At 37.5% G+C, this 14,065-nt stretch overlaps 1 protein-coding gene across 1 annotated transcript in view; it reads right to left on the bottom strand.

Moving 5' to 3' along the window:
- HMCN1 (hemicentin 1) overlaps positions 1–14,065 on the bottom strand; it is a 446,768-nt gene that overhangs the window by 340,009 nt on the left and 92,694 nt on the right. Inside the window, exon 2 of the mRNA XM_019635448.1 lies at positions 1,603–1,673. Coding sequence (XP_019490993.1) covers positions 1,603–1,673 — 71 coding nt within the window. The remainder of the gene's footprint in view (positions 1–1,602; positions 1,674–14,065) is intronic.

The raw sequence follows: 14,065 nt of genomic DNA, 5'->3' as shown, positions 1-14,065 counted from the left end.
CAGCTAATACTGAAGAAAAAGAACTTGGCTGGTCTCCTTCCCCAATTCTCCAACACTGTTCCTCTCCCCCAATTCCCCAATTTTAAAAAAAAGTACCTAGATAGCCACCTGATATGTTGCGAATAAAATGTTTCCACTGCAAAATGGAACTACCTTATGACCCAGCAATTCCACTCTCAGGTATTTATCCAAAACAACCCAAGACATTAATCCGAAAAAATATATGTACCCCTATGTTCATTGCGGCACTATTCACAATAGCTAAGACTTGGAAACAACCGAAATGTTCATTGGTAGACGACTGAATTAAGAAACTATGGTACATTTACACAATGGAGTATTACTCAGCTATAAAGAAGAAGGAAATAGTACCATTCGCAACAATATGGATGGAACTAGAGAACATTATGCTAAGTGAAATAAGTCAGTCAGAGAAAGACAAATATCATATGATCTCACTTATACGTGGATTCTAAGGAACTGAATAAATGAGTAATGTAAACAGAAATAGTCTCAGAGACACAGAGGAAAAACTGAGGGTTGCTAGTTGGGATGATAAGGTCCAGGGGGTATGTGTGGGAATAGAAGACTGAAACAGAATAAAGAAAAGGTTATTAAACTTGACTAGGTCAAGGAAATGAAGAAAGAAGGTGCTGACAGGTCATTCCCGTAAGTGTTGAGGTCCCCAAGTATGATGACAGCCCTGATGGGGAAAGGTAGCCAATGGTCCGGGTACAGAAGCTTAGATAAGTGATGAGCAGGGGTGAAAAGGTCTGTAGATGACTGCAGCAGAGATCAGCCATAGAGGATAGTAGAGTGATTTTTAATGAATGCATTTGGGAATAATGATTTCAAAGCAGCACCGAGAAGGTACATATCAGACTTGTCTCCAAGTCCTGTTTCCAGAATAACATTTAAACCAATGTTATTCTTCTCTAATAACCAAATGATACTTAACTGTCTAAACTTTTATATGGTTGACTTACAGCATAGGCTATCAAAAGTACCTTAATAATACCATTACTGTTGTGGGGGAAAAATTAACCGTTTCTTATGATTCTCTTTCTTTCTTTTCTTTTCTTTCTTTTTTTTTTTTTTTTTTTTTTTTTAATAGCTGAGCCATCCTGCCACCTGTTGGCAGCTCAGCTTGGGCTGGGCATCAAACCACTGTTGCTCAGAGCTCGCACTCTTGAGTGAGCTCTTAAGCAACTGAGCTACTCGGCCAGCCCCGTTCCTTATGATTCTCGATGAAGGAACTCATCGAGAGCAGAGGTCAGTAAACTTTTTCTGTAAAGGGTCATATAGTACGTAAATATCTTAGACTATGTGGACCAAACATTATGTCACAACTACTCAATTTGGCCATTGCTGCATGAAAGCAGCCACTGACAATGCATAACTGAAGATGACACTTTGAACCCAATCTGTCGCACTCCCATATCCATGGTCCAATTCATTCAGTACTCAAGTGAGAAAAAGAAGTGGCATTGGGTTAAAAAAATCAACAATTACTTCTTTCAGATATAAAAATAAAGAAAATCAGTCGAAAGTTCATGATCTTCCTTTCCCCTAAAAGAAATAAAATTGAAAGCAAGCACTCACCTGAACATAGAGTTCTCGGAGTTCATATTGGAATTTCTTGGGATCTGTGGTAATTGTCACTGGGCCAATTTCTGTGAAGATAAAAATGACACAGGAAAATAAATAATAATCAGTAGCATTGAAGACTTTCATGTATTGTGTTTGCAATTATCTTTTCACTGTAAACTACATGGTTATTTGTTAATAAGAAATAGTCTGCAAAACAAGACCCTTTCTTAATTTATAGCTACCAAACAATACTTTGTAATTTGCCGTAAATTGTGAATACCTAAAAAAGTGGACTTTTAGCCTTGAAAAAATGCTAAGGAGTAGTAAAAAATGTCACAAGACAAAGAGTCAGGGGACCCCAGTGTCAGTCCCTTTTTACTCTCACCAGTCAGTAAATATTTATTGAACACAGACTTTGTTGTTGGATTGTGAATAAATCACGTATTAGTCCTGCGATTCTGTTTTCTCAACTTTAAATTATAAATGTGCCAGCAACTTTTCTATAAGTCCAAATTAATTCAAAATAAAAAAGTTTAATTAACTAAACGAAAAGAAAGCAAATGACCTTCATGGCCTATCCCACAGGGTTTTTAAGAACTTGCAGAAGCACAGGTGTGAGGACAGTAAAAGGTCAGGAAATAGACCCTATCTCTTCCTTCCGCATGGCTGGGTTCAATGTTCTTCGTGATCAGTACTTTCCTGAGTTGGCTCTCACCACCACGATTACCTGTGGGGTCAGTGCCACTCTCATAACTGCCCTGACATACTGAGCAAACCAGAACAGGTGGGAACCATGGCATTTACTGGAAAGACAGGACCGAAGTCAAGTGAAGAGAATGTGAGATGTAGATGATGCATTACAGAATTGTACACTTGACACCTATGTAATTTTACTAACCATTGTCACCCCAATAAATTTTAATTAAAAAAACATAAAAGGAAAGAAAAACTGCCTTGGGGTGCGAGCGCACACACACATATAAAAGAGAAGGAGCTCAGATAACAGTGTGGGTTAAGTTGGTAATATTTTTTTTGTAGGCTATAGCATGTCTACAGTAAACATTTTACTCCACAAAGATCATTTTCTTTAAAAATAATGAACCTTTAAAATAGACAAGGGGAAAGTGGCCTTTATAGGCATTAACTACTTTCCCCAGGAAACATCCATACATTTAAATAAGAGTACCATTATAAAATTCATCTGAATATCATATGCACAGACATATCATCTTAAATTCTCAGGGTGGACGAAAGTTTTGTTTTATCTAATGAAGACATAGGCTGCATTCAAAACTATAATGAGCAACTAAAGTACAAAATTAGAAAAAATACTTAACATTTAGTTTTTGTTTTTGTTTTTTTGCATTTTTTTTTAAGATTTTATTGGGGAATTGGGGAAGGGGAACAGTCAAGTTGTTGTCCTTCAGTCTTAGTTGTGGAGGGCGCAGCTAGCTCAGTTCCAAGTCCAGTCACCATCCAGCGGCCCTTGGCAGCTCAGGGTCGCTCAGTTCAAGGTGCCACAGGAGTTGAACTGGCAACCTTGTTGTTAGGAGCACATGCTCTCACCAGTGTGCCATCCTGCCACCTGTTGGCAGCTCAGTGGCAGCTCAGCTTGGGTGCAGCTCACTGGCCCATGTGGGAATCGAACTGGCGATGGTTGCTCAGAACTCATGCTTTTAACCAATTGAGCCACTCGGCTGGCCACAACATTTAGTTTTTATAAGACATTTTTCTAACCTCAATGGAAGACTTCTAGAAAAGGACTTTTTGACTTCAAAAAGTAATAATGAATTAGCCAAGTCTTCTATATAATGTGCTAAATGTGATACGAAAACAGACCGGAGGATTTTTTAAATAAAGGAGGTAAACGAAAAGAAGCACAATTTGTTTGCCATAACCCCTGTAGCTTTTCTTAGAAATTACATTAAAAAAAAAAAGCCTCTATCCTTCACCATAGATTAGATGCCTTGCAGTATGTACAAGGAGTGGAGAGGAAACTGCAGGAACTGTGTGAAAATGCAAACATTCCATATAAAGCAGAACAGTCATTAGCTGTGTAAAAGTCATGTCCCAAGAATATGGAAAATCGGCAAAGTCTACTCCCTTAGGGCTAAACAATGGAAGACTCTGCAAAGGAATGCAAAACAGAAAAGAACACGCCAGGCAGTTTTACTGACAAATAAATTGCCAGCAGTATTGTCAGGTGGAACTTCTATGAGCCTACATGGCATAATACTGAAATAATTCTAGAATTCAAAACTCAAGCAGTAGAAAGGAATACAAAAAATGCTAGGGAAAAAAAGCAATTACATAAGAATAAAAAGTGCATACATGTGAGAGCATTCCTTTTAATAATAATTATTAAAAAAAACACCAAAAAAAACCAAAAAACAGCTCTGGATATATGCCTGCTTCAAGACTGGAGACCAAGGAATGCTATTAAAATAAGAGAACCAATTAGCCTTCATTTAGTTTTCCAGAGACTCAAACATCCACCTGTTTTCAACAAAGATAGGAAATCTCTCCTGCAGCTCATTAATAAACATTTTTGCAAACCGCACTGGACAGCTGAGATAAATCTTTTATCAGTTATGAGAAATACTCAGGAGAGGTAAAGGCTTGCCGAGCTGCCATATCCCTCCAGCTGTAAGTATCCTTTCCAACTCTTGAATTGAATGATATGACTATTTGGCAAAATCAACCCTCCTTTCACAGCTTGCTTCCATCCCAGTCTTTCTCTTCACTTCATCGAGCCCTGTGCCAGTTGTGTCATGAGCAATTTCCTCTTCTCTTCCTTTTTGCTTGTGTTGGTTTCATCCCCTGCCAAGCCTTTGATGACATTCAGCAGGTACAACTTTGTCCTCTCTTCCTGCCTGAACATGGTCCTGTTACTTACAGAATTAAATGAGAACTTTCCAAGGTATTTCAGCCCTCTCTTCCACTAATCCAATCTTTGAGCTTCGTCAACACCCCTTACTTAGCATGAAGCTACTGTGCTTCCTCACCATCTCCATGGTCACCCCTGCCATCTTTCATCGACCCATACACCTTTCATCCTATAAAGCTTGATTTAAGTCCTATCTCCTGGAATGTTTTGCCTTTTCTCCAATTTGCTTTAATGTTGTTTTGATAATATTTGTACAATAAAGACATGGGAAGAATGAAGGTGTATAACATTTAACAGAATGCAGAGATCATCTCCACATCATTTGATTAATTTTATTGAGCCGTTTATAAAGAAAATCCACCAAAAAATAATACAGCCACCATCACTCTCCAAATAGAATCACTGAGCTAGAAGACACATTAAAGACCATTCGGTTCAATCCCATTTTCTACAGACAAGAAAATGTGAGGTCCACAGAAGATGAAATTGAAGAACTTTGGTGGTGAAGAAAGAGGTTAAGATACCTGAAAACATTACTATACCGAGTAGGTTATTCAGCCCACTAACTTCCTGTTTTCTATGATCTCCATTCTGTCAATGATTGTATCACTGCAAACTTTCTTCTGTTTTCCTCTGGACTACCACAGGTATGTTCAGAGTACCTAATCTGATGCACACAACATCCAGAATTCTTTATTGTTGCATGCCTGGATATTATCTTTAAGAGACCAAAAAAAGAAAACAAAAATCCGTCTTGCCTATTAGATACTATTATTAAACACACAAAGAAACCTCACTGGAAAATTCCTTCTCAAATCTATTTACCAAACGTATATTGAGCACCTTGTATATATGGTTGTCACTGGTAACATAAGGATGAACAAACACGAACCCTGCTCTCAAAGTCTGAAGGTCTGGTGGAGAAGATAAAACTGTAAATATGTAATAACAGTACAATGTAGTAAGTGCAGAAATAGAAGTATGGAAAAGGTGGTGTGAGAGCACTAATTCATATAAAGAATATTCTTTGCAAAAAGAATCGAGGGGGATTTCAAAAAGGAGATGAAAATTTAGGATTTCAAATTAGAGAAAACAAATAAGTTCTATATTAATGTTAATTTATTGTTAAATTTCATTTATCAAGTTTACAAGGTATTCCCATATTCAATCAAACTACTGTTATTACCTGTATCTACATTTGCAAGTATTTTTACAATTCATAATACTTTGTAACATATAGTGACACCCTTTGAGTCTCACAAAAACCTCATGAAGAAGGTAGAACAGATATAATTATGTAAACAGTTCAAGGTTAGGTGATAAACCAAAGCCACCCAGTCCCTTTGAGGACTACCACAATACCACATGTCATGGCATGATGGCATCTGCCATATGATACCGTGTGATACTGTGATTGCCACTGCTTTTATGTCTCCCTCACTTGACTGTCAACACAAGGAGATGAACAGTCTCACTGTACCTATAGGAGATTCTCAATACATGTTTGAAGATGGAAAGGAAGGATACCAAAAAAAAAAAAGAAGAAGAAAAAAGGTTACCACATGTGGTGTGTATATACAATGGAATATTACTCAGCCATAACAAAAGATGAAATACTGCCATTTGCAACAACATGGATGGATCTTGAGATTATTGTGCCAAGCAAAATAAGTCAGACAGAAAAAGTCGAGAACCAACCATATGACTTTACTCAGATGTGGGATATAAAACTGAAAGCAACAAGCAAACAAGACAAACAAAGAAACAAAAACTCATAGAAACAGACAACAGTTTAGTGGTTACCAGAGGGTAAGGGGGGAGAGGGAGTGGTAGAAGAGGGAAAAGGGGATCAAATACATGGTGACGGAAGGAGATTTGACTTCTAGTGGTGAACACACAATACAATATATAAATGATGTATTATAGAATTGTACATTTGAAACCTATATAATTTTATTAACCAATGTCACCCCAATAAATTTAACCTTAAAAAATTAATTAAAAGAAAAGGTTAAACCCAGGCCTTCAGATCCTTTATTTCTTGCTCTTTTCATTACAGCATGGAACCTCCATGCTCCAGGCTAAAGACCATGCTACATGATCCATATAACACTGATTAGTCAACTGAGAAAGTTTTCAGTTTCCTCTCTTAACCAAATATTTTGTTCTTTACTTTAATCAAGTTATCGATGTAGATAATCAATAGGTACAATTTTCCACATATAGCATATCTTAAAAAACAAAAGATACATTAAAGTAATACATATTATTACAAATATAAGAAATATGTCCTGGGCCGGCTGAGTGGCACATTGGTTATGAGTTGGCTTGGGAGCGCGAGCTCTGACCAGCAGGGCCGCTGGTTCGAATCCCACATGAGGGCCAGTGACACTACGCCCTCTACAGCTAAGATGGTGAACAACAGCTCGACCTGGAGCTGGGCTGCCGTGAGTCGCCAGCGGTGGCGTAGGCTGCAGTGGGACTGCAGTGGGCTGCCATGAGCTACCGTGAGTGGCTGGCAGCTACCTTGAGTGGCTGGCAGCCAGCAAAAGCTGCCATGAGCAGCCGTCCAATGACCGGCGACCGATCTACCTCAGACAGGAAGAGCACAGTGATCACAGTACCAACATGCCCAGTGAAGTGACATCCTCCACAACTAGACTGAAGAACAAAGGACAGCAACTTGTCTGTTCCTGTCCCCCAATTCCCCAATAAAATCTTTAAAAAAATAAGAAAAAACGAAATATATCCTGCTTGAGAAGATCACTTTTGATTCAAAAAACATAACAGTATCTGAAACACTAAGGAAGTCTTTCCTCTTCTCATTAATTTTGTACTGGTCTGTTTCCTAGTGATTTATCAGATGGCTTGACTTTATTTCCAGCATCTCAGCCATTGTTCTCTTAATCTGAGTTGCTGGATTGTATTTGAGAAAATAATGGAAAGACATTCACAGCCTAGTATTTTCTTTCACTGCTTCACTTGGCAAGATCGATATCCAGTTCCTCACTTCCTTTTTCCTTCCCACTAATAGACTTCTGCGCCTTATGGTTTTTCTTCATTCAAAAGTGGTTCCTTGATAATAAGAAGAATATTTACTGCTGCTTGCTGGGGTCTAAATACTGCCCATGCATGATATGATATCACTGTTCAGAATTTCTTTGTTTAAAATATATATATATATATATATATATATATATATATATAGTTCTTGGCCTTATACGTAGAGTTACATATAAGTATGTGAAACGTTAAAACAAGAACCCCTAAGCTGCATTACAAACAAATCAATATGTGCAAAACATTATAGAAGAATCAAAGAAATATATAAGTCATAGGGCCTGCCACAATGGAAATGGAAATGTAGTTGAAAACTGTAAAAATACTAAGCTATGCAAAGTTAAAAAGGTGAATCTAGCATCTGAGAAGAGCCAAGTAACACAGATGCAAAGGGACAGCAAACGTTTTCAGTGTCCAGAGAGAATAGAGAGACCTCTGAACTCTAGGAAAACACACAGTGAAGGCATCAATGAGGAGATGAGGTATGAGCTGGGCCCTGAAGAGAACACCAGGTTAACAGAGGGTGACACACTAAGCAAAGAAATTCCAGGCATTGGGACACAGCCTGCTCCAAATTCCTTTCAATGACCTAAAGCTCAACGTGTTCCATTTCCTAAATTCTACTCTCAACTGACTTAACACAAATTAATTACAATGTCTTCTTTGTGCAAAGTTGCTAGTTTAACTATACACATTCAAAGCATAAAAGTTATCTAAATGAAAAATTAATAAATTATATTTCCTGCTTTGGGGTGCTACAGAGAATCAGATTAATAACGATATTTACTTTTACTGTTTTCAATTTAATATACAATATACTCTTTCCAGATTTCTCTGTCTTCGTTCAATTACAGTATGGCTGCCCAGTACCGTTTTTAAAAGATCTGCAAATAATCCACAAACACAGAACCGTTGCCTGACTTCGAGCTGAGCTAATGCCAAATATATTTCAGGACTCCTTTAATTGAGTACGTTCCTACTCACATTAAACAGGTAATTTTCAAGACCACTCAAAGGCCCTTAATGATTGTTTTGACACAAGTGATGAATTTGGTGTGCTTTATAAAATCCAGGTCAATGATGAATTCATGCATAGCATGTTAGCCAATATTGATTAAATAGCATTCTGCTAGACTATCCAAAGAAATTATTCACTTAACAATGAATTGCATGATAACCTTAAACATATGCACTTAACAAAATTGCAGACAATCTATGCACAATGCAAGTCGTTTCGCTTGGAGTGCTGAACAGGATATAGAAAAATCGTGAACATGAATCAAGCAACGTCACACAGCTGTTTAGAACAGGAAGCAAAGAAGAATGCCTTAATAATTGACACAGGGCTTTGAGGTATACTGAATAGGATGTTATTGCTTAGACTGGACTTCAGCCAGGGCTGCAGCAAGCACTCTTGCAAAAACAGCCGTGGGATTTTTAATGGCCAACAAAGTTCAGACTCTCAGTTTTACCTGTAATTTTAAATACAAAATGGCATTTTAACATCAAAATATATCCATGCATTGATCAGGTTTACTCAGGAAGATAAGAAAACATAATATTTTAAGTCATGCTACTTAATAAAATTTAATTAACAATCTTTCCCATGTGATCAAGGTACTCTAAAAGCAAACAAGAAGAAACTATTATGTACAAGAACATTTTAAAACTTAAATAGTGATATTTTCATAGAAAAATGGTGTTTTAAATTTTACAGTAAAAATATTATAATTTACTTCAACGTTTTAATTGTTCTCGTAGACAATTCTTTAGCATTAAGGACCTTCCAAATAAGTTGACATCAATAAGGTTTAGAGAAAAGAAAATTATAAAAGGTGAGGTACAATGTTGTTGAAGGAAAAAACATGTTTGCAAGCCCTTAGAAAAGAATCATTAATATGGTTAAAATTTCCACATGTTACAGGGCTAGACTTAACTTCAGCCCTGATTGTTTGCACAACTAAACAAATGTATGCAGTTTTTTTATCATGTTTTTAGGGAAAATGTAATTCAATGATCCAAAACCATACTTATGAAGTAAACATTTTATCTTTGAAAATATGAGAATCAGAGACATTGCTAAAATATGATAGATGTTTTTATGGTTCTGTATATTTGTGATAATATGGGTATGGTTTTCCCTAAATACTTGCATTCATTCATTCATTCAACAAACAGGCGCTATATCCTTAAGGTTAGTTCAAGTGGGCAGGAGAAAGCACGCAAATACGTTTGAAGAGAGGGTCTTTGAGTACAACAGAGTCAGAGAACCTGGGTGTGTCTGACAAATTAAAGGCTGGCTGCTTGGGTTTGTGACCAGTGCATTTGTACAAAGCCCTGTTCTCCAAAGGGCCCTTTCCCTGGGGTTTAATGTTTTGCAGGCACTGTCTTGGAACTATTTTATCTTTGTACTTGAAGTTCCAAGGCACGATGGAGCCTGCACTCCGAGCTTGGAGCCTTGGCTTAGGCGTGGTCCCACCTCTCACCATCTTCTGGGGCGCTCAGCCACCTGTTCTTCCCTTCTGTGTCTACCCCAGCTCCTACCCAGCAGCCCCAGCCCTGCTTCTGCTGGCTGTCACCATCCACCATCCGCCCCAGCAGGGACCCGGATGTGAGAGTGGGGTGGGCTGGGATGAGGAAGCGCTAGCACTGGCTAAGGGCAGAGGCCAGGTCTCAGGCCTCAGCTGGGACAAGCCTTTCCTGCACTCCCAGTCCAGATACCAAGCATATCCCAGCACTGAGGGTCGCCTATCTGCCAAGGGTTAAGGCAGTGGGGCCATGGGAAGAGGAACTGTCTGGCTCCATGTCACCAGATCCCACTGCAGGCGGGGCACAGAGCTTTGGTCCCGCGCCTGGCACTAGGGGTAACCCAGCAGCTCATCTGGCCAGAGGCGGAGCTTAGCCACATCCCGAAGTGGGACCTCAGGGGTTACCGTGGGTCTGCACTTGGCTCACAGGTACTCCGGTGCCCATGGGCCCTCCCTCGCAAGCACCATGCCTGGAAGATCTTTTCCCCCTTGCAGCTCTGTGGCTTCAACTATCAGCATGAATTCCACCATCCATCTTAGTATTGTGCAATGCCAGTTTTAAATGCAAATACCAGAACATTTAACTCATATGTAGATTCACCCAAATTATACAATTCGTATTTCATGGCTGATGCCAAGATGGTGCCCCCGGCTGGCCAGAAGAGACACAAACAAACTAGATTTGGGGAGGTGAGAGAAGGAACCGTTTGTTTACAATCCCAGCAACAGTATGACTGTTCCAGGCTTATCATGACACTGAATTATAATAAGTACTCCTTACTGAAAAACATAAAAGACTTTTTTTTAATGGAAAAAAAGACCATGGTTATATAAAAGAAAGCTAAATATGAAAATATGTATATTCTGGCAAGTCACTTTATGGATTCATACATTAAAAATCTCAAAAAGAATTTTTTTTGCTTGTGTATGTTTTAAAATACTTAGTATCAATATTCTTAAATTTATTTTGAACAGCACATGGGCAATTTATATCAATGAAAACAGACAAGACAATGAAGAACATTACAAGCACCATAGCTAAGAGTATAGAAGTACTGGTATACAAATAAATACGTAATAACTACAAAATAATTAATAATCTATAGACAAACTAGTATCTGAAGACAAGGAACATAAACAGGATTACTCATCTTAAAATATTTCATTTCAATTCATATTTTACAGTATCTCATAAGATAAGCTCCGAAAGGATTCAACAATTCAATATATCCATTACGATTAACTGAATCTTAATCAAAAAATATATCAGATATATAGAAGAATAATATTCTCCTTTTGAAAGTAATAGAAGAAATCATAAGAGAAAATACAGACAGGTATGAATTCAAATAAAAACTAAAATCTAAAAAACATATAAAGCCGGATTTGGCACCATTTATGTCATCAAATAAAATAGACCAAAATCTGTACTGTCTGAAGAGATAATTCGATTTATACAAAAAATTAATAAGTTACAGATTACTATGAAAAGAAAACTCATTAAAAGAAGAACAGCCAAGAAAAAAGAGCAGGAGCAAATGCTCATATTTAGTTATAATGAAAGAGACTGCAGCAAATTTGATGTGAGAAAGAACACAATTGTTTTTAAGACTATCATTCAAACCAGTGTCATAATAAACCTGGAATATTTATACTGTTGGTAAGATTATAAGTGATCACCACTTTTGTGAATTTACCATAGTTATGCGTATCATAGGTATAAGTCTTAAAAATACACTGCAATAATTTCCTTCTTTGTTATAATTCACCGGAAATAAAAAGACGCTGACATTACCAGGATATCAACAAATAATGTCAAAATAGATATATGATGAAAAACATGATTCCCTAAGTAATATTAGGCAGCAATTAAATTACTGCTCCATGTAGGAACACAAGTAAATATTTACTATATAAAATTAAATAAAAAGGCTAAATAGAATTGTATACATATTCTGATTGCAACTATCTACAAAGACAGATCTGTATAAGGGTAAATTCTAAGAGGTCACACCAGAGTAAAAATTGATATTTACAACAGATAGAATCATGAGTACTTTTACCTTTCTTCAAAATTTTCAAATTACTGTATTTATACTTGAAGAAGAAAGGGAGGCATTTCACTTGATCACATACAAACTTGAGGTTGTGCCTATGAATTTTGGCTGCATGTGATTCTTAATTGGTTTACCATGGCCACTGGGAAAAGGCACAGAAACATTTCTCAGCATTAGGCAAGATAACAAGGAAAGCAGTGATTTGAGACATTATCTGTTAATGTTATGAGGTAAAATATTTTAGGTATTTTGAATCTAATCGAAACTGTCATTATCTGGGTATGGTATTCTTTTTCAATCCTCTCCCTGAAGGCTTTCATCTTTCTTTTAAGTGCACAACTCTTGGCAATGTCATCTTCCTACTGTTAGCCTTTATTGAGCATACAAAGAATTCCTTTTGATTGAATGAAATAAAACACTCTTCAGACTTGTCACACTGAAATTCAACCACAGTCACGTGTGGGTTCCCTTCTACTTATTACTAATTTTTATTTTCTCTACACACTCTTGCGATGGTGTGTGTCTATTCACACACCTGTCTTGCTTTTTTTCCTCTTCAGAGAAGAAATATTAAAAATATGAAAAATGTAGTATAATTGCAAATATTGAACATAAAATTGAATCATTATTTAAAAGAGCATTCCTTTTGAATGTAAACACCTCTCCTAATGTGAGGAAGTTCAGAGTGTTCCCCTTAGTAGGTAACTAAAACCATCGCAGATTTGGAAGTAATACAGTCTCTTTAAGGCCAATGAAGTGACTTTGCTTTGTTCCGGCGTCAATCTTCTCCAAAGGCATTTTCAACCCAAGGCGAACCCGCACATCAGGCCCATATTTGGTAATAGGGGTGCCCACGTAGGAAGCACCCCCCTCCCTCCTCTTCCCACGTCACCAAAGCACAGCTGCACTTTCAAGGAGAGGCATGGGTGTTCCCAGAGTTACCAACAAGCTATAGCCCATATCCACAACTTTCCAAAAACTATGGCTGAGGAACAAGAGACATCCTGTGGCATCGCAGTGATCAGGCCTCTCTTCTCATCACAGGGTTTCGACACATCTGTTCCAAGTTCCCAAGCTTCTCTACTTCACACTGAAGGACATTCCTGTTCACTGATTACATCGAGTGTCTCTTTAAAACCTGAACTCCAAAAGGCAGGGGTGGTTTCCTTGGAGTACAATCTGTACTCAAACCCAAATGCAGTCATGAACGTGCATTTTACAGGCATCCGTTAATAACAATTAGCAGAGACACAGAGGTCCGAGTGAAGTTCCCAACCAAACTGATGAACAGAGCTCAGATTGGTGCTGTCCCAGACCCCACCAGAAGATGCACAGCACATATGAAATGTGGCTTTTTTTTTAATTTATATATATATACATATATATATGTATATATATATATATATATGTATATATATATATATATATATAATTAGTTTCAGGTGTACAAAACAATGTAATAGTATACATTTCACCCCTCACAAAGTGATAACCTCTCTCCCCCAATCTATTGCTCCTCTGACATCACATATATTTATTACAATTCCGTTGACTCTATTCCCTATACTATACTCCATATCCTGTGATTTTATATATATATATATATATATAAAATTATAGTTGACATTCATTATTATTCAGCTTCAGCTTCAGATGTACAGCGCAGTGGTCAGGCATCTGCACCGTCCATGAAGCGGTCTCCCTAATAAGACGTGTGCTTTTGACGTGGAACTCTTTACTCCCAGTTACTAAATGTTTGACCTTAGAGGCAGTCTACTGTTTTGGTTAAGAGCTCAAACACTGGAATCAAAACTACTTAGGTTACAATCAAGTCTCTGCCACCTTTGAGTTTTTTATTCTGCTTTGTTTTTCATTTTTGTCAAGTTCCTGAATCCCAATGACTTTCCGTTTCCTCATCTATAAAGGGAGGCTAATAATCATAG

Source organism: Hipposideros armiger, unplaced genomic scaffold (genome assembly GCF_001890085.2).
Source record: "Hipposideros armiger isolate ML-2016 unplaced genomic scaffold, ASM189008v1 scaffold_22, whole genome shotgun sequence".
NCBI lineage: Eukaryota > Metazoa > Chordata > Mammalia > Chiroptera > Hipposideridae > Hipposideros > Hipposideros armiger.
Note: the sequence above shows the minus strand (reverse complement) of the source record. Positions and strands in the feature narration are given on the sequence as shown.